Source organism: Poecilia reticulata, linkage group LG16, assembly GCF_000633615.1.
Source record: "Poecilia reticulata strain Guanapo linkage group LG16, Guppy_female_1.0+MT, whole genome shotgun sequence".
NCBI lineage: Eukaryota > Metazoa > Chordata > Actinopteri > Cyprinodontiformes > Poeciliidae > Poecilia > Poecilia reticulata.
The window spans coordinates 16,808,589-16,829,878 of record NC_024346.1 but is presented as its reverse complement, the minus strand read 5'-3'; the positions used below and the strand labels follow the sequence as shown (position 1 = coordinate 16,829,878).

The 21,290-nt window shown below is 35.6% G+C and overlaps 1 protein-coding gene across 1 annotated transcript; it reads right to left on the bottom strand.

The window, feature by feature from the left end:
• Window positions 1-2,287: 2,287 nt before the first annotated feature.
• On the bottom strand, window positions 2,288-19,875 carry LOC103478641 (diacylglycerol O-acyltransferase 1-like). Its single transcript, XM_008432615.2, has 17 exons — window positions 19,054-19,875; window positions 16,786-16,873; window positions 15,820-15,860; window positions 15,182-15,267; window positions 10,980-11,032; window positions 10,399-10,504; window positions 7,653-7,781; window positions 6,597-6,665; window positions 6,400-6,503; window positions 5,885-5,923; window positions 5,630-5,671; window positions 5,504-5,548; window positions 5,223-5,335; window positions 4,024-4,089; window positions 3,688-3,775; window positions 3,484-3,546; window positions 2,288-3,196 (listed from the first exon to the last, which is right to left on the bottom strand). The coding sequence occupies exons 1-17, from the start codon at window positions 19,287-19,289 to the stop codon at window positions 3,047-3,049; spliced, it is 1,518 nt and encodes a 505-aa protein (XP_008430837.1). The 5' UTR covers window positions 19,290-19,875; the 3' UTR covers window positions 2,288-3,046.
• Window positions 19,876-21,290: the final 1,415 nt, after the last annotated feature.

The following is a 21,290-nucleotide window of genomic DNA, read 5'->3' as shown; positions in this document are numbered from 1 at the left end:
TGGAAACGGGGTTGGATGAGGACCAGCGTTTATCACTCCACTACACACAATAATGAGGACTTTAATGACGGCTCGCTGTGAACAGTGGTGACCTTTTTCTGATATTATTCAACTGCAGTAAAGGTCAGATTTATTTTAAAGCCTCTTACAAATTTTATTTTGAGTCTGTTGCGACTGTAGCTGACAACTGCAATAAAAAGATTAACATTCAATGCAATGTTTTCCATAAATGTTTAAAATTAGCCCTTAACATGCAATTTTAAACCAATTTCTTTTCTCACGCCTGCTTGTTAACAAGTTTGTTAAAAGACGTGCTGGCCCAGCTAAATGGCTTCTTCTTAATAAGAATACAGATAGTTTGCTATAATGCAAAAAAAAAAAACCTTAGTAAAGAATTTAATGTTGGATTGATTTTAGAATAAAAATAATTTTAAGGTATTTAAATCTGAAATGTAAGTGAAACAATTGGTTTTATGTTTTGTGGGGCTATATAAATAATGTAAGACTTTTACATAGCCACCGTAAATAGTCCCTGAACCAATGATCCATCCATCCTGAGAAATGAGACGGATTTGTATTTCCTGGTTTCCTGGCAAGAGGATCATCATTACTCATAACCTGTCAGCGTTTCTGGGAAAGATCCGGAATAACAGATGTCTGAAGAAGATCCATGGATCAACCTGTTACCCGGGATGGGAACAAAAAGAAAGACAGGAACAGACACAGAACAAAGATAGGGAAACATGCCTGCTGAAATTTCTTAATACAGATATTTGAAGATGAACATTTACCTCAGATGCTTGTGTTTTTTACTAGAATGAGTGGAGAGAAAAAGAGAGAAGAGTGGCTATCCTGGCTTTTTTCCTCAGCTATTTTGGCAGTAAGAAGACTGATGAACTGATTACTTGTTCAGGTCACTCTCTTAAAAATCACAAAGAACGCAGAAAAGAAACTTGAGCCATCACATCACACGACTTTCCCAGTGGAGATGAGATTTTTTTCATTTATATCCACCATATCAGCATTCATGATTTTTAACAAGAAACCAGTCTGAGCATCTTCCAAAGTCATGTCTTTCACATCGGTGAACTGATCCTTATTAACGACTGTTTAACATTTCATGAAGCACACGAATGTCTGATGACACTTTGCGGTTTCTCACAGAGTTGCTGTTTAATTCTCTGTCAACCTGACAGAGTGCAGGTCTGCAGCTCTGTCCTCAACCCTCTGAATGACTTAACCAGCAGCAGAATGTGACCTGATTTTGTGGCCCTCCAACGCCGGGAGATGAAATTGTTTGTCACTGTTTATATTTGAACCCGTAAGCTGCCAAATCACAGAGAATATCTTACTTATATCAAACCAACTGGCAGCTATTTCGTCTAAAGCCAGTGAGGTTTTCCTTTATTTGACTCACACAGTAGCTATGAATATTATCCTACCATAAATAACATTTCACATTTTGTCACTTTGCAACAACAATGTGCTTCATTAGAAACATTAAGAATTTTTAAGTAAATAATGCAATTTTACATTCAGTTTACTTTTTTTTTAACTGAATGTGCTGCGTGTACTTTTATTTAAATATCCAAGCCAATAAAATGTACAAAAACCTTTCCTTGCAGAGAATTACAATTGTAAATCTCTAAGAGTATGAATCTAATACTCTTACCAGCTTTTGACCATTTTTTTGCTTAATATTTAAAGCTCTGTCTGACTGGGAGGGAAATCTAACGGAACAGCTGTTTTAAACTCTTTCAACAGATCCTCAATTGGATTTGGGTCTGCATTTTGGGTTGAACATTCAGTAATGCGTTCAGTATTATTAATATACGTTGACTTTGCAGCTCTGGCTGGGTGGGTGGTTATACTCCAGGAAGGTGAACATCTACACAGGCTGAATTATTTTTGCAGCTTTTAATAAAAAGCAACTTTTTGATGAATCCCAGGTCCAATGCAGATTAGCAAAATACTTGAACTGCTTTCATGGCATGCAATCAAGCTCTAGAGTCCTGGTGATTACCTAATTATTTGGCTCAGGAAGTCGAGCCCTGCACTAACAGGTCTTTTATGTCTCTAAATAAAAAACCCATCAGTAAGTATTTTCCTGTTTTATCTGTAAAAACTGTGTAGTACTTTTATGACATTCCACACCTTCACTTTCATATGTGCTTTAGCCTTTCCATTTTTTTTTTTTAAAGTTATGAAATATATGATTACAGTGCAGTGAATGGTCAAATCTGTTCCTTACAAATTACATTACATAACCACTAAGTGGATAAAAATACAACAATTTAAAATACATTGTTCTCTCCAGTTTCTTTTCAGATTTATTTCATATGACATCGTTTAAAAAATATAACACTTGGCAATAGTCCACAAAGATTAACGCATAATGATTTTGAATAAAGTAGACATGTTTTCAGATGGCACTTTAGGTAAATAATAATAATAATAATAATAATAATATTGAAAACAGCAACTAGTGAAAAAAAAAACCCTAAAACAAAGACAACAGAATCCTCTCCCATACAATCATTCCTCCTCACAATGGATGGATAGATGGAAATACATTTTCCTCAGTAATTATACCATCTATTCACAAAGTCAGAGAATCGAATTAACATCACAAAGAAGTGAACAAAATTCTATCTTCTTGCACTGACGTATAAGTTCTGCATTCACTAGAGGTTTCAGCCCCCACTCACAATCATACGTTCTAATAAGACACTAAAGTACCGATCACCTGAGTATAAAGCTGCAGTTAGCAGTTTTTCTATGGCCCTGCTATAGTTAGAGTGGTACTTCATGATTAATATATTATTACATTTTCTTGTCATCTGTAAAGTTTACAAGACATTTTACGTAAACATGACATAGTCATAAAAAAAAATAAAAATCTTCTGAGATTATCTTGAGATGTAGACTGAGACATCAGTTACTGGCTGTGTATTTAGTACCGTTTATGTGTTTGTTCATCCAGGAGAGTCAGAGGGAGGAGATCAGGAAAAAAATAAGGTCTGAGCTACACTGGTTTGTGTGAGTATTATTCTGCCCCATCGCCGTAGTTCATCACGTAGTAGTCGTGGACGTACATCAAAACAGCAAATGGTTGGCCAATGATGATGGATATCCACACTGCAGCATTGCCGTAGTTACCTCGCAGGAAGTGACCAACAAGCCATGCTAATGGAAGCTGAGGAGTTTAAAAGAATAAATAGTAAAAATTATAAAGTTTTATGTTTTTTTTTTCCCCTTTTGGTAGCCTTAAAATGCAGACTTACTGTAATGCAATGCATAGCTAAATAAATCAATACAGTACTGCCACTGGATTAAGGATATTCACCTTTGTTTAATCCTTTAAAAATAAGTGTTTGTTTGGAAATGAAACATAATAATTTGGAAGTTCTACAAAAATATATGTATATTTGGTTCGATCACTCTAGGCTACAGTTGTATTGTAGATTATATCTGGTTTCTCACCTGTGCCATCATGCCTGTAAAAGCCCAGAGTCTGAACATCCTGAGGGGGACACTGACCAGGTACTAAAGCAAGAACCGAGGGAGGAAACAAAAATAAATAACATCGGTGTAACATGTGCGCCACATCTATGCTGCAGTTGTATTTGTGTGTACTACATGATAATCTGCATAAGTATAAGGAGGCATGTAGACTGATTGTCTTACCTCATGGAAGAACGCTGACAGGAAGAAGACAGCTGACTGGCTGAACATTTTACTGAATCCTTTTCTCAGCAGAGGTTTGTAGAAATGACTACAGAGATAAACAGTTTATTTTTAGTCTGTTGCTATTGACTGAAAATAAATGTGAAAAGTTAGAATTTTAAGACAATCATGCCCCTTTTACAAAGTGAAACAGTCATAAAAGAAAATACCGTTAATTATTTGATAAACTGCATTTAACATTAGAAAAAAATGCATTTCTCCTTAATTCACTGTTAAGTCTATGGAAGGATTAAATGTATATTGGTAAGAACGTGTTTGGGAGTACAAGTGATTTACCGTAGACACCACTTGTGTACAGGAATGTTCCAGTTCTGCCAGAAATAAGTCACCGACTCAGAATTCCTGAAGGGAAAAATTAAGCATTGAAATCTCCTAAAACGGGTTTTAGTTCTGGTGAATCAAACCTGAGCAATAAAAAAAATCCATACTGTGATAAAGTGAAAGAGATTTTAACAGAACTGATCAAACAGACAAAAAGCTCTTCAGAAATAAAATGTTCTAATCTTTTTTCCAGTCAGCTAATAGAGAGGCCTCACTGGGTTATGCAACTATAACTACATTCAGTCTGAACACTGTAACAGATGGAAAAATACTAAAATACTGAAACTAGTATCACCAGATTTAGGCTTTTCTACACTAAAGATTAGGTATAGTCACAAAACTGATAGGCGCATCTCCTGAAATATTACTGTCTAACCACAGTTTATTAATAAAAACAAACTTTACTATAGTCTCAGTGAGACGCATGGCCAAGAATTATTTTTATGTGCCAAGATTAAATGTAAAAGTAAAAACTCAAAGTCTTGCTCTCCTAAAAGCAAACCATGTACCCGTCACAATAACAAATATTGCTGGATGATAAATTGTTCCAGAAGTTGCTGCGATAAATGATAAAATTGTTGTTTTGAGATCATTTTTAAATAATATAATCCTGATGGCAAAATAATAATGCAGAAACACATTCTAAAAGATCAATAATCTTTAAATTCTAATGAACATTTAATACTGGAACTGGAAGACATTTTAAATACCCCAAATAAATAAACAAAACGACAAACAAAATAAATTTTGAAGTCTTGTGCACCAAATTGTCCTTCAATAAAAGGGTTAGTTCAGCTCAAAACACCAAACTGAAGACTTTTATAATCCAGTTTTTGGAAGGAAAGGAGAAAAAGAGAGATAAGCGATAAATCATGCAAATGGAAATCATTGAGTTTGTTTCAATTTATCCGGCAATTAATTGATTTATTGATTATTGTGACAGGCCTACAGATGAAAATAAGTTAATCCATCTTCAACATCAATTGATATTAATCTCTTAATTTTTAAATAGCTAATTCTTTCCCAGTAACATATATGGGCGGATTGCAGCACCGGCAGCGAGTCAGAGCAGGACAAATCCTCCCGGTCCATGACACAAAGCTTGCATGCATCAATAAAATTCAGTAACAATATACAGACATGAATAAACCTACCACCAGTCATTGTAAAACCGTCTGTCTCCGAAGCGCAGCAGCTCGGCTGTGAAATTCATAGTTGAGTGGAAGAACCAGTAGAAAAACATCAGCCATAACAAGTGATTAGGGACCTGAAAGACAAAGCAAATGCTCACATAAGCAAACATAAAAATAATAATATGCATGCTAAAATTTATGGACCGCTGCAAATCTTGCAAATATTTGACATCCACAGATGTGGAGACAACAAAAGGCAACATTTTACCACCTTAATTTATTTCTAAAATGACTTTACTTACAGCTAATCGTAAAAGTCTCTCAGTCATCAGGGACAGATCCATGTCCTGGTGGAGATTCAACGCACACTTAAACATTTGCAGTGTGAGATAAAGTGAGAGTTAAAACCAACGATTTAGTTTTCTTACTTCAAGAGGCTTCATTGAGCTTTGAATGATGGGGACCATCCACTGACGCAAAGAAAAAGTTCAAATTAATTTTTCAGATCTCTGGTACATTGAAAATATGAAATGTTTGATATTTAACAGAATTTTGATTAATTTTAAATATATATACCATGTAAATCCAATCCGATCCTAGTACATGAGATTGTAAAAGTGCAGTTTTTGATTGTAATTTAATTCTGAGTAAAAAAAAAAACAGTAATACATATCAGACTGTACCTGTTGGGTGAGAAAAACTAAAAGCTGGATGAAAAACAGCTGAAGGGAGAAAAAGTTTAGTGAGTGACAATTTGTGAAAAAAGATGATTTTAAAAAGAAAAAAACTGAAATATATACGTGATCTATAAGGAACAGAGAATAATAATACAGGAAAGAAACCCAAACAATTAAAATATGGAAAAAAAAAACTCTGGGAACACAAATATTTTACCTTAATTTATCTTATTTTTCCAAAATTTGAAACATAAAAGTAAACACTTTATGTTTCCACATATTTTACATCCAAGCAGGAGCCCTGCACTTGGGTCTTTGGACAAACATTAGCTTTATAGGATTCCTAAAGTCTACAACCAGGGACAGAAAAAACTCCAAGTAGTAAATAATTTATTTTTAATATTTACTAATCGTATTGAATATCTAACCTGAATTCATCATTAGAAATTGTGGTTTTACAAACTGTACGTTTGTCTATTATAATGGACAGATGCTCAACATATAACAAAATATTTCCTCACCATCTCAAACAGCCTCCTTAGCAAGAACTGAATGCGAATCTTAGGAGATCGAGGGAAGTTGAGCTCATAACACAAAGTCGGAGCAAGGACAAAGTAGTACATATCTGCAAATTTGGTGGAGAGGTCAGAAAACGTGACAAAGAAGCATTCCACGCAAACATCACTGAAATAGTTTGCAGAACGATGCATTTCATTACCTTTGATTGTAAGGTTGCCAGGGTAACACACTTTCTGTTCACCTCCTTTAAATTGCTGCGATGAAGGACCTGCATCAGACAATCAGACAGAGTTCGGGTCAGGGGTCTGCAATCTGCAGCTCAAGAGCCCATGTGGTTTATGATAGTTGAGAACAAAAAGGAAATAGAAATGAGTAACAGGTTCACCAAGAGACGATGAGAAAAGACCGTTTTAAATATTCTTCTGTAGGTTTATATGCATTTTTTATGGGGAACTTCAACAAAGGTCTGCTAATGTCGAAAGATGATGATTACTCTCCATTTATGCCCTTCAGGTGCAAAATTAGTTTTTTAAATAAATATAGAAATAGCAAACCAGCCTTATTTCATCTTCCTCACAATACATGCTATGAAAAAACAACTATAATATCCTAAGACCATACCATTTATAGATTTATAATGAAAGAGTCAAGCGTAAATTGTGGCTTTATACAAAATTTATTTTTAGAAGGAAAAAAAAGGCTCTTTGCATGTTGATGTTGTTGATGTTATGATTATACTTTGTACATATAATCCAGTATTTTCAAGGTATTACATTTTTTTTTCTACTTCATATTCAACAATTTGAATATGCATTTCGATGAAGTTTGTCAGATTAGAAGCAACTTTTGAAAAAAATCTTTAAGCAGGTATTGAACATACTATTTATGTTCAATACCTATTTTTAGAATATATGCATTCTAATAAATGTCATGTTTTCATTTGCTGTAATTGCAAAAAAAATCATCATAATACAAATAAATGTTTTAAAAACATCGGGCTCTGTGTAATTATTCAATATAATTTATTGAATAATAACTGAGTAACTAAAACGAGTATGACTGTAATTTTGGTTACACAATTTACCAGTAGATGTCACTGCAACATTGTGAGCCGCAATGCAAAAATACATCTGAGAAGAGGCTGAAATATAACATATATGATTGATATAATATTTATACTTATACTTATTTAGTATAAGTCTAACTTTTGAGGACTCCAAAAGATGCACAGCATGCATGTAAATGGATGACTTACAAGACAGTGACCTGGACAGTTTCTTAGCCTTGGCGGTGCTCTGCTCCCTGCACCACAGGTTCACATCCTCATACGAATACAGCTTCAGGAAGAGGATTGTGTAAAAGCCGAGTGCAATCGCACCACCAACTGACAGGAAGTGAAGAGAAAAAGTAGTGTCAGACACCAAAGAAACCCTCCTAAAAAAGTTGCAACATGAACATACATATGCTTAATCATGGTTTGGTAAGAAAACGATAAAAGGAGTCAGGAGGACACAGGCAAAAAAAACAAAAACAAAAAAAAAAAAATCAGCAAAAGCTGGAAAAAATATTTGAGAATGAAGGTAGAATAAAAAAAATAAAGGAGACAGAAAACATGTTTATTATGATTGTAATTTGTGTGTACTAAAGCAAAACCGATTTCAAAGTAGATAGACATTTGCAGATCTTTAGAGCAGGCAAACACAAGCTAAGTAGTTTTTATGCTTGCGCTTCATCGATAGTCACCATACGTTTTGTGAAATGAGACAGTGCTGGTCACAGAACAAACAGATGCTCATATGCCACCAGAAAAAAAAAAACACAAATAAAATCGCTCCTGTTGTGCCAACAGTGCAAAGAGGAGGTCTGCACTACACCTGGCATCAAACCACAGCAGATCTTATCCATTAACCATCTGCCTCTCCGGCTCAGTGTGGCCTCTAAACAGTGAGACCGTGTCCAAATCAGCAACTGTAGATTGTGATCATGAACACACAGCGGGGGCAAAGCTCGACCGGGAAAACATCCCAGAGGAGCCAGTAGTTTGTCTCTCAGTCACCCACTCAAATCAAGAGAAATCGCCAGAGAGGTTTCCAATTCTATTTTTTCTTTTCAGAGCAAAGCCTCAAATAATACGTACAAAGTCTAGACGTGTTTCTTGAGATTAATAAGAACAATAATCAAACTTACTTCTTCATTAAATGTAAAAAAAAAACCAAAAAGTGCCTTTTTTAACATCTTATTTGAGTAGTATTTAGTTGAAAGACTTGTTTTAAACAATTACAAGTCACACACTCTTAATAAACATGAGCTCTTTAATAAATTCATTAAGACATTGAAAACAGATCATGATGTTTATCTAGTACTCCCAATAAATTGCAAAAAAAAAATTATTCAATATGGGGCAAAAAAAGTCAAGCATTTACTTACAGGCAAAATAAATGGGATCAAACTGAACCTGAAGATAATGGCGTTAAATTCACCCAAAACGTGACACTAAAACACAGCATATACTGAACACACATACAAATATCTGCACACACACCTGCCCTCTGCCACTGCCCTTCCTGTGTGCACAGCAGCAGCAGAGATGGGAGAGCTTACAGACAGATGGAGCGACTCCCTCGCTCCTTCACCTCCCAGGGAGAGAACAGATGAGAGGAAAAACAGAAGAGAATGCCACCCAAAGTGGCATCAAACAAAGCCTTAAACCAATGATTTACCGGGGGACTAAATATAAATGGCTTTCCCAAGAAGACTTAGTTTCAAGTAAGTTTGTTGATTCAGGTAAAGTTGCAAGTACTAAACTAAACTTTACACTAATGCAACACTAACAGAACTGCATACTCTAGTTCGTGTCTAATTAATTGGTCACACATTTGGGATGAAGAAAAATCCAACTGTGTAAATCTCTGAAATATTTATCTTTTCAAGTTTCACAATTTTACCTTTAGTAGAATACCTTCACAGTTGTACTCTGCAAGCATATATAAAATATATTGCAATATCCAGGTAAAACAAGTCGCCACATTACAGTTTTCAAACGCCCACCGGGACAAACACTTTAATTTTGGGAGATCGACCGACATTTGCATGTGAAACTGATCTTTTCCACTGATTTCATCAACCTCGGCAAAAGTCCAAAAATCAACCACTGTCCTTCTTTGCTCTGCTGTGCGAGAGGTTTGACTGACAGACCCACCCACCAGGTCACAGCTGCACGATTGAAGTCAACAATAGTCACCCCACTGTTACAAACCCAGTGACTTTCTTGCTAAACTTGGGAATTGGCAGGTCAGGCTTTTTAAAGATTAGTAATCTGAGATCAGCTAGAAAACTGCAATCAGTGCACCCCTGATGTTCTGTAGTCTAATGTTCTTAAAAGATGAATCTTTGGCCATAATTTTGCTACATTTAGAGGAAACGGTATAAGCTTGCAAGCCTGAACATCCATCGCTATGGCAGCATCATGTTTGGGGGTGTAAAAAAGATGTCCAAATTCTTTTTAGGCAACTCCAGAGTTATCAGAGTTAAAAAAAAACACACTGTCCACTGTCCTGTTATACAGAACAATCCTACCCATTGGTATATTGCCTGGTTTATGGAAAACAGCCATTGTTGCTGTCAAGCTGCCTGATTAAGACATAATAAAGAGACCCTTGGATGACCTTATGCTACAAGCCACGCCCCCTCTGGCAACTCATGTTCTCTTCTCATCTGTTCTCTCTTTTCATTTCATTTCCTTTCCTCCATCTCCTCTTGACCTGCTCTTGCCTTTACAGCCAACTGGAAACAATCCAGGTCTGACCAACTGGTTCATTACTGCCGCTGACCGACTTCAATTATGACTTGTTCTGGGAAATACCTTTTAACAAACCATCAATGTTAAGCGGTTCTCTGTAGGGATAGAATATAATTTTGTTCATCCATCTAAACAACTGGATAACCGTTTGGTTTTGTTTAATATCATTTTTCTTTGTTAGACAATAGGGAGAAACATTTACCTGACGTCATAGAGGGAACCCACAGCACCACAGCAGCAGGAAATGTTAGCAGGATTGATAAATTAATGCAGTGGACCAGAAATCCAGCAAATTCACTGAATGAACCCTGGTTAAACAAGAAAAAGAGAAATGTAAGCACTTTTACATCAAATCTTAAAAGCATTTATTGCAAAATTTCTAAGCACTGCTACATAAAAAAACAACTTTAAGCTTTTAACTTTTTGTCACAGCCTTGATATTGGGAGGTAAAAATTAATATTTTAAACAGTTGAACTGATAACATTTATAGAAAACGCTGGCCTGCTTAGTTTTGAGGGAGAAAAAAAACTGAACATATTACACAATAACACCAAACAGACAGAGCCCAGCTCAACAAAGAAGTGAACTGAATGAAGACGGTGAAAAATCATTTGTGTTTACAGTTTGCTATTTAACATGTGCAGATGCAACTAGGGAGATCAAATGGTCAGCCAGCTTGTCTTAACAATATTTTCTCTGCAGAAAAAGAAAAGCTCCGACTTCCATATTTCAATTAAAATAAAACTGTAATGTTCAGAAGCGTATGGAGTTTCCCTGCTCACCTTTGACAGCTGCCTTTCAGTGTAGAGAGCCACAAGAATGAACACATTAGACACTGAAACACATTGAGAAAACAATGCAATTAAGACCCATTAGTATATTGGTTTAAGATAAACAGAAGTTGTTGTTTTTTAATGTCTGGAACTGTTTCTTCATTGTATTGTACTAAACATTTTTAAAAGATTAACTCAAATCCTGAAGAAATAACCCAAATTTACAAAGACACTGTTGGCAGGGACAAAGTCTATAATTTTAACCAGCAGGGGGCGATGGATGGCTGTTTACGTCCCTGTGCATCAAGGATTCATCATGCAGCTTTCTAACAGACACACAAATTAAAATAAGTGTCAAAGGACCCACTTCTTTATTATTTTCACCTTTATGCTTAAAACCCAGAGAGCAAAGACACTTAGATTTGCACATTAGCAAAAAGAAATAAGCTACTTTTGTTTTTTTTTTGCAAACCAATGCAAAAAGCAGCCATAATTGTTTTGGTACATGATTAATTTTCACACAAGTATTTGCAATTAGTGATTTATCTCTCTCAGTTAATTTCTACATCATTATAATTAAACAGACCAATCTATAGCATAATCATTAATATAAAGCCTAAAAGCTTTTGTTACTTTTTAATGAAAACTAAAATGTGCTTGTTCTAAGCAAAATATGCACATAGTGCACAGAACACGTCTGTAAAAGAAGAAAGCAAACAAATGACTCCCTGGGAAGTGCCTGATATACAGGTGGATCCAATCAGTAATGACAATTATCCAATCATGTTAAGAACGATCCCGAGTAGCTGCCATTACACAAATGACAGCTGATTGTAGCAGGCCCAGTCATGGAATATGATAACATATTTTTGTAGTGCCATCTGGAGCTGAAAAAAAAAAGTCACTCAAACAACATGTCGAATCCTTGAGGGGTCATTGAAGAAATGCACGGTAGATTAGAGAAAGCAGACATAATCACAGCAGCCATCTTTACATTCTGAAGTACAGAGGTAGAAATTAGAATATGTCGAAATATAGATGTAACACCTTACCACAGGAGCCAAGAAGTTGAACATTTTGTCTTCCAAACAGACATTAACCATAAGCATACAACCAAAAGCGTTAAAGAACATTGGTCAAAGTTTTTGAGTGGCCTACACAAAGCCCTGATTTTAGTTCCACAGAAATGCTGTTGACAGCAATGATGCCTCCAGACAAGCCTTGGCTGTCTTAGTTACACTGGTTCTGGTTGAAAGAATGGCCGAAATACAGAGCAAGCTACTGAGAGATCTTGTTATATACAATGCATTTATTAATTTGGTTTAAACTTAATGATATAAATGTTAATGCTGGAAACTCTATTCTAGTTTATCTTTGGGACCTTTGTTACCTTTTATGGCACACTTTGCATATGATGTACTGTAGTGTTTGAAAGCTTTGCATTTGATGCCTTTCAAACAAAACAGGTGCCAATAAGAAGAATATTAAACTGAGTGAAGGAGAAATAAAGAACTTTTGAACTTGAAATGAAATATCAAAGTACATTAGAAAACACATCAGTAATTACTTCTGTTATGAAAGAAGTTAGATCAGTTTGTCTTTAGTAAATGCCACTTTATGTTGGACTTAAATCTTTGTCTGAAAACTGATTGAACTGACTGATTAAATACTGCCAATAAAGAATTATTCTAATACGCCAATGTTGAGAAATGTAGATTTGTAGAACTGTAGATTAAAGTACATTTAAATAATATGAGGTTGCATAAAACAGGATTATTACATCACATTTTTTTTACATTGTGTTCAATGACAATATAATAAAATAACACAAATAAAGCTCGTAACAGGATCTTGTTTGAAGCCAATAAAAATACTGCTATACAATTGTTTGCCAAAGAAAAAAAAAAAAGAAAAACACACAACACAAATTACAGTTGGATACCTAAAAGTGAAGTGAAATATTTAAGTCTGTAACTGTAAAAACTTGTCTAGCTCCTACATGTAGAACCTGTTGGATGTGGCAGAGCAACACATTTGCAGAGCAATGAAAAAAGCTGATCCCCCCTAATAAGCCACTTCCTTACATGTAAAACTTTCTAAGGCTGGCTTTGCAAACTTTATCCATTTTGCTGGCAGGCACCATCATTTGAGAGTTAAAATGTGTGTGTAAGCTTCTGCAGTGACTCTCGGTGTCCCTGTGGGGGAATGAGCCCTGCTCCTGTCCGTGCCACTGTTAAGAAACTCCAATTCTCACCTGTCTCTTTACCCGCCGTCTCTGCAGTCATTTGCCTCAACTCCATCTATTTTTCCCTTCTCTTCAAGCTCTTTCCCTGTCTTGATGCAGAATTTCACCTCTTCTTTTTCCAACTCCTTCCCCTTTTCCCTTTTCACAGCCCTCCATACATCTTCGCTCACTTAATCTTAAATTAAACACTTCCCTTACTCCACTCTTACCTCTCCGTTCCTGTCTCTGTTGCTCACCACCCAGCTCCCTCCCCTCCCCCCCACTTCTCTGCAGGAGAGTACCAGTGTTAGTATATAGGGCAGGTGATTGTCCCACTAGAGACACTGCGAGCTGCACTGCTGCAGACCTTCACTGCAATGTAACATAAGGATAAATATGGAAGAAACTGCAGCAGTGCACAGCATGCACCTGTGTGCTGCTGCAAACAAGGCAAGTTCTACGTGAGGCTGAACTCGCTGCACTACTTGAGGAGGAGAGGAATTAAAAAAATTATACTTTAGATGCAATATGTTTTTTACCCCAACTGTAAATAAAATAGTTTTAAATGATCTCATTGTGGTCCCAAAACATAATGCATGCTACATGTAACGTCTAAATGTGTTTGATTATCTTTTGCACCCGTGGTTTAGTCAGTAGTTGAACCACTGAGTAATTGTAAATGACTACTAATTTGTCTTAGAAGTTTGACAGAATAATTGTCCAATTATATACATAAGCAATCAATACAACAAACCTGCAAAGGACTCTTAAATGTCCTTCTTACTCCCTTAGCTACATTGGTTGGATTTGCTATAATCATGTTTTTTCTTTTCTTTTTTCAGTCTGTTTTGCTTCATCTTAAAAGCTTCTGGGCCTCCTGTGTCTTGGGTAACACTACAAGCTGTGCATGTTTGCTTTTCATTCGCTGGTAATCACTTCCTTCAAAACTCAGTTCATAATGTGGTTGAAACGACGTTACTGGCGTGAATAAAAGACAGCGAGAATAAAAAGTCATTATTAAAGAAAGATAGATCTTTTTATAGATCTTTTTAATGCCAGTGGCTCTTACAACTATAAGACAGAGAGGAGGGAAGGTATGCAGCAAAGTTCCCATGCTTAGGAATTTAACATTGCCTGACTGCATTAAGGAATAATAGTCATCTTAGTAGGTTCCTCCCCGAATTCCAAGAACTACTGGCCACTAAAACTCATTAATAGATTGCAATGAAAGAAAAAGAGTAAATCTAGTGTTAAATTCCTCCTTTTACTCCTGAATGATTGAATCATCAACTCTCTTTCTCTCTGATTACCATAGTCAACAAAGGCTCAGACAGGTAATTTTGCATTAAAAAAAAAAAAAAAAAAAAAACTTTGCTGTGTTCCTCTAGCAGAAGTCTCTCTATTTTTTTTTTTTTTTTGTTTGGTGAAGAATCATACTTCACCTATTGTTGTTGAGGCCAACTCATGCATTCATCATCCACTTGCTCAACACACCTGTGTGATGAACATTTTCTCAGCTACCGTGATCTTAAAGAGTTTAACCAAATCCTTCAGAGACTACAGAGGCTGCGACTATGACTAAAAGTTGTTTCAAATATGGTGCCGAAACACATCAAATCTTTCTGTAGGAAATCCCTCAGAAGATTTTTCACCTTCATAATGTCAGACGTTCAACAAACTACTCCTTTCCAGCCACTTATTGGTCTGGTGACTCGCATAGAAATGTTTTAAATCCAAAACCAGCATCTGCAGCTTGTTTCCCCACACAGATACATAAGTCTTAATTTAGTTTTCAAACAGTGACATACTTAGAAAATGTCATTCGCATATTTCGTGAACCTGCCAGAAACCATCCTTTATTTTTTGGGGGTTTTTTAATGATTTTTCAACAATATTAAATGCACAAAAAGATTACCAAAGAAAATGCTTTAATTTTTGAAGTTGTTTGGTAAACAATAATATTGATTTTTTTTTTTTTTTTACCTACCAATCAACAAGCACGCTGCAGGCCAGCTGTAGGGATCATTCAGAAACAAGGAAATCACTTGAATGGGGTCGACAAGAATACCATACCTGGAAGAATATGCAAAGACATGTTTGAAATAACAATGTCTCCATTCCTGTGAAGAACATACAATATTTAAATGATTAAAATTGAGAGCTTTAAATAATTAAGTACTTTAAATAATTTTTGTGTTTGAAGCACTGACTTTATAACACCAAATGATTCCACTTCTGATAGCAACGGTGAATTCAGAGCTAAAGTGAGTTTTGTTAATGAGCTAACAGGTAAAGTTTCACGGCCCAAAGCTGACTCTCAAATTTAAAAAAATAAATTAAAAAAAACATTTGAGATTCAAAGCTGACTCTCAAATGTTTTAATTATTTTAATAAATAACATATTACATTATTTCCAGGATGAAAAGCATCTTGGTTAAAGAGCAACAAAACTATTTAAACATACATAAAAACAATCATATAACAAGTAGTTGTTCATATAAAATCTATGAGACTATAGTCGCATAAAAATCCTCATTCCATCGGATAAAAATACAACAAAAAATCTGTTTGAATAACTTTTAAACAACTTTAAAAGTTATTTTAAAGTTTTTGAAACATACTCACTTTAAAATGTTTTCTAAAAAGAGACGAGCATTACTCAGGACCTGTGGTAAAACACATCAAGGAGAAAAAACAAAACATTGTCACAATTTCAAATTGTTTCGCAGTAATACAGATTACAAATACAAAGAAAAACCTGACTTACTCATTCCACTGTGGCTAATTCAATATCATTTGTTTTTCTTAGCACTATGACTCATAAAGAAGAACAAAAATGTGCAGCAAGTTCTTTGACAGAGGCAGCACACATACATTAAGCATTAGATTATCCTTATTAGAATATGCCCCGAACCTTTTTCTGATTTTGTATTAAATCAAAATGACAATAGATGAAAACGGTTAGAGATCCTAGCTTTAATACATTCAATTAACTGAAAGAAACACAAATGTATCTGTATTATTTATTGATCTGGCAATCAATAATAAGGACAGAAAAGAAATTTGCTGCTTTAATATCATTTTTGTACTGCATATTTTCTCTATTCAATATTATAATCGAGTTTAGTTTCAAATATTGTGAAGTACATTTTTATGTTATTGATGTTACCTATTGTAACAATTTCATTTTATCTATGTAGTCCTATTAAAAGCTAATATTAAAGCAGATTTTACAAAAAAAACAGACTCCGCTATAATTTAAATGTTAATGGAAACAACTGTTATATCATCTGACCAAAGAGGAAACAATTAACAACTGATTGTGTAGAAATTCAAGTTCACCTTCTTCAGTAAAGTGAAGCTGATCATTTTGAGATTTGAGACGACAGCTGACCGTCTATTGTGTGAAATATTATTTTTAGCACCCACTGAAAGCTCATTGGTTATGAATTTAGAGAATGTTAGCACCTACAATGGATGTACAAGCTAACACAATAATTTCACAAGCAGTAAAAAGTGGCAGAAGTACGCATGGAATATATTAAATGTTGTATGTGTCAAAGTACTTGAGGGAAGACAAATAAAACTTACCAGCATCACCACACACCAGTTGATTACTCCTCTGTAGTTCCTATAACCGCTGGCAGAACTCAAAAGAGACTCCTGTGCCTTGTGACAGCTACAGCAACCAAACAAATAAGACAATGAGCAGAAGAGCAATTTAAATCCATCAGACTCTAGAGTAAAATTAAAACGTGTTTCAAAGTTTGATTACTAAAGAGAAGAAGAGACATTTGTGTCTCATTACCCTGCATATGCAGATGTGCAGGCATATTTGGTAGAGAGCAGAATAATGAACCCAACGAGAACCACAGGCAACATGTAATCATTTTAAAATACTGCGCTGCATAAGTATTTTGGTACAAACCTGATTCTAACAAATAACATAATGAAAAATGTGCAATTAGTTAGTTTACTGTGTCCCATTATCTTATAAAAAAAATAAAACATCTTTTACAGATTGAGTATTTCACAAGTCAGCATTAATCGCTGCATAAAATATATCAGCAATTTACTATTTATTTATCTGCATTTTTAAAAATGACACGGAAATACTGAAAAACTGTTTTGTGTGCTTGTCACTTCTGGAACTATTGCCAGCAAATGCTGCATTTAAAAGTTTCTATAAAAACAAAAACTAAAATTAAACAATGAAATAAAACAATCATTCTTTGAACCTCTTTCAAAAGTACAGAAACTGAAAAAAAATGTCATGTTTAATACATTAAGATACATATTCAAATAGGTTTCAAGCAGGCATTACTTGTTTTTCATTAACACATAATTTTTTCTTTTTTTATTGGTCAGATGTATTATTCTAATCCTTAAGGTGTTTTTATTAGCTGTACACAAAAAAAATCACAATTAACTAAATTAAATGCTTTAAAACATCCATCTATGAGTATTACAATTTATATACTTACTTAGTGAACTGAGTTACTGAACTAAATTAACTTTTCAGTGATTTCCTCATTTATTAAATGGGCCCTTATGAGAATGGAGAATTAGAGAAATCGAACAGCCAGATTGCCACAACCCGAGTAGTTGACACAGCAAACATTGCACCTGCACTTTACCCCGAACACTATAACCCCACAGAGAAACATGATTTGGTAAAAATCATGTTGTGGGGATGTATTTATTCTGTGTGGAGAAGAAAAAATGTTCAGACTACAAGACAAGCCTAAAACACAACATGTTAGAGGCTCCAAAAGACTTGAGACTGTTCCCCGTCCAGCAGGACAACGACCACATAAGCTAGCTAGAGCAACTAATTATTGGATTTGATCAAAGCTTATCCATGTGTCAGAATGGCCTAACCAAAGTCTAGACCAGGGGTCTTCAAATCCAAGCATGTGACCTGCGGTTTTTGTGCAACACACCAGAATCAATCAGCTGAATTACCTTCTCAGTATGTAGTCAAGTTCTACAACGTTCTAATAATGATCTCCTTATTTGACTCGGTGTTGAAGCAGAGAGACATCTAAAGGTTGCAGGACACCAACCTAACAGGCCTGGATTTGAGGACCTCTGGTTTATATCTCTATAAAATGCATAATTAAGAATTATATGGTCATATTTCTAAATAAAATATGGCCTAATTCAATTTTGGACAAGGGATTCCCGACTTCAGTTTTACCACATTCTGAGTATCTTACTCAGAATGTGAGTAAGATAAGATAAGGTCTTGTTTATGTGCCAAACAAGACCTGTCACTCACAAAACACATTAATGTTGAACAATGTCTGACACAATACAAAGACAACTTCTGCCCCATTCTTTAAGGGAGTGGTAGTTAAATAAAATTAACAATGGAGATTTCATCAATTCACCATTTAGCAAATTATAAAGTAGCATAAAGGTGAGGATTTAGTCACCTTGTTTCTGGGAAAAGTGTTACGTCACGTGGTCTGGTGTGATGAAATTAGTTCACGTTTAATGAACTATGAGAGAAACAAAGTAGCTGTAGACAGCCAGGTTTGCATGTTATGTGATTTATGTGGATTTTTATTCGTTTCTTATGAAAAAATAAACCTTATAGGAGCTTTACGACAAAGTATCACTGAATGAATAATAAGTGCATGTCAAGAGAGAGCCAACGGGGCGTGTTTAAGTCGATCAGACGACCCAGGCCCACTTATTCTCACTTCTGCTGGACAACCATAGCATTTGAGGTTACTTAAAACATTTACGAAGCAAACGTATCTCTGCAGAAGTACCTATTGCATCCTCTGTGCTTAAGGGTTAAAAACAAAAGCCTAAAAAACGTCCAGCTCTTTCTAAGGTGGTCTCTCTTACCTCAGTCGGTCACCAACTTCACCCCTGCGTTTCTTTTTCTCGCTCTTTGCAGCGGACAGCTCTAGGAAACTCTCCCGTACCCTCCGTCCATCGTGGAGGCTGACGTCGCCGTCCACTAAGCTCGCCGTCCCCGTTGCAGAATCCCCGTTCCCCGCCTGCACCGTCGCAGCTCGCCCCGCTGTAAGAGTCGCCCTTCTTCTGCGAGTCAGAGCCCCATTTACATTCAAGTCACTCATAATGACCCGAATTAAAACTAGCAAAACTTTTGCTGCGTACTACTCCCCCTTTTTCGACTCCTTGCTCGGGGACATACCGCGCTTGTTGATACAGTAGGACTCAGTATGTAATGCTTCTGTTTTAAAGGAGGAAGAGAACTATGGGGGAAAAAAAAAAAAAAAACAATCCACCCAGGGCTCAGATTTCCAGAGTTGACTTTGAAGTGGGAGTGAATTCACGAAGCCACGTAAGTATGGTTACTTAGGTGAAACTCGTTTGACTGGTGAAAACTGTAACCAACAGGTGAGTCCTATCCCGGAGCTATCACTCATTTCATAAATACCGAGTGGAGACGAGTTTCAGCGATGAAACAAACATGATGGAAAAAGCCCAGGTAATGTTGTTTAGATCACGGAATGCAAGTTACATTAGGGGTCTTGAACAAACAATATATTGAATGTGTAAGATGACGTTTTCTGTTTGTTATCTTACGTCCATCTTAACATTGTCATGAATTAAAAGAAAGAGCGTCGAGGCGGCTTGCAAACCCATAACAACCGTGTCGAGCTGCTGCTTTACCGTGTTTTACTTCCTACACCACATGGACATCACTTCCTGTCTGAAACTATCCTGTTTGTTTGTGTTGTCAGAAAATCGCACTGTTTTGAATGTAGCTGTTTGATATATTTCTTATGGAATGATCTCCAAGTATTTAAGAAAAATAACATAAAAATTGTCAGATATATAAGCCTCACATGTAGAAGTTTACATTTAATGAGATTCTTTGTGATGATGATGATAATGATAATAATAATAATAATAATAATAATAATAATAATAATAATGACGATGATAATAATACCTACAAAGATAAAAACAAAAAGCCCCGTTAGTTAATATTTTTGGTAAAAGTTAACTCTGCCTCCATCATTTACTGTGGCTGTGGGGGGCGATGTTTTTGTAGCCGATACTAAAACATGTGCTACTTTTTCTTAAAAACACTTAGATGTGTGATAAGCACTCAACTTCCACTGGGCAGTGTGATACTATCAACAAAAGGGACAATGTAGCAACTTTTACTTGCTGGTGTTTTAATTATTTTAAATATGACAAGAAGAACCAAAATGCACTTTTTGCTCATTTCATTCGACCACAAATAAGAAAAACGGCTTGTATTGAGTCGTATATGGCTCTTCAAAAAATATATATATATATATAAAAAAATATCAAAGATGCATTAAAGATTTTTCTATAGTCTGCAAAAACCCTCTTTAAGTCTCTTCACAACGGATTACAAACCATCTTTAAAGTATTTTAAAATCAAAAGGAAGATTAGTGAACTGATCCTTTGAGGACATTCATGATCTTCATATGGCTTAACATGAAAATTAGTTTGACACAACTGTCCAGAGGATACTGAGAATTAAATGAAATAGTGCTGAGTGTATAGGAACTCTTCTAAATGTTTCTCTCCCATGTCCCAGAGGTCTGCACTAAAGTATGCATTCCTGAATTGAACCAGAGAACTACCCTCCTGTGACGATTACCTTGCTTTCCTTTGCAACAGCTAAACATCATCATACTCACTGATTATAAACAGCTGAGCACCAAGAGGAAGGGTCTGACTTAGATGCTCTTTGGTAAATATTCAGACCAATGACAGGTAGTGTAATGATTTCATTTTGAAGTAGCCCAAGTGTTGAACAAGCACCAGAAGTTTTGGTATTTCCAGTCTTGCAGTTGTGATATAGGAAGTCGCTGGAGCATCTAACAACATGACAATCATTTAAAATCTTATGACGGGGTTAACATTTGTCTTTCCAAGACACGAGGTGGATGTATCGTGCAGCTACCAATGATTTTTGGTCTTGCTGGTTACAACACAGTGTGGCAAAACGTAGTGTATGGTGCAAGGAATTTGCACAATTTCATAACTTTGTCTAATGGAAACTAGAAACACTTTCCCCATCAAACTCTGTCTGATGCTGCCTCTGGGTCTTGTGGTCTTCCCTCATTCTTCT

Coding starts and splice junctions, on each gene's coding strand:
- LOC103478641 (XM_008432615.2), bottom strand. CDS start 19,289: ATGAGTGACTTGAATGTAAATGGGGCTCTGACTCGCAGAAGAAGGGCG. Junction 7,782..10,398: donor GGTTCCCTCTATGACGTCAG/GTAAATGTTTCT, acceptor ACTTCCTGTCAG/TTGGTGGTGCGATTGCACTC. Junction 4,090..5,222: donor CGGTTTTACAATGACTGGTG/GTAGGTTTATTC, acceptor TTTTCCCTTCAG/GAATTCTGAGTCGGTGACTT.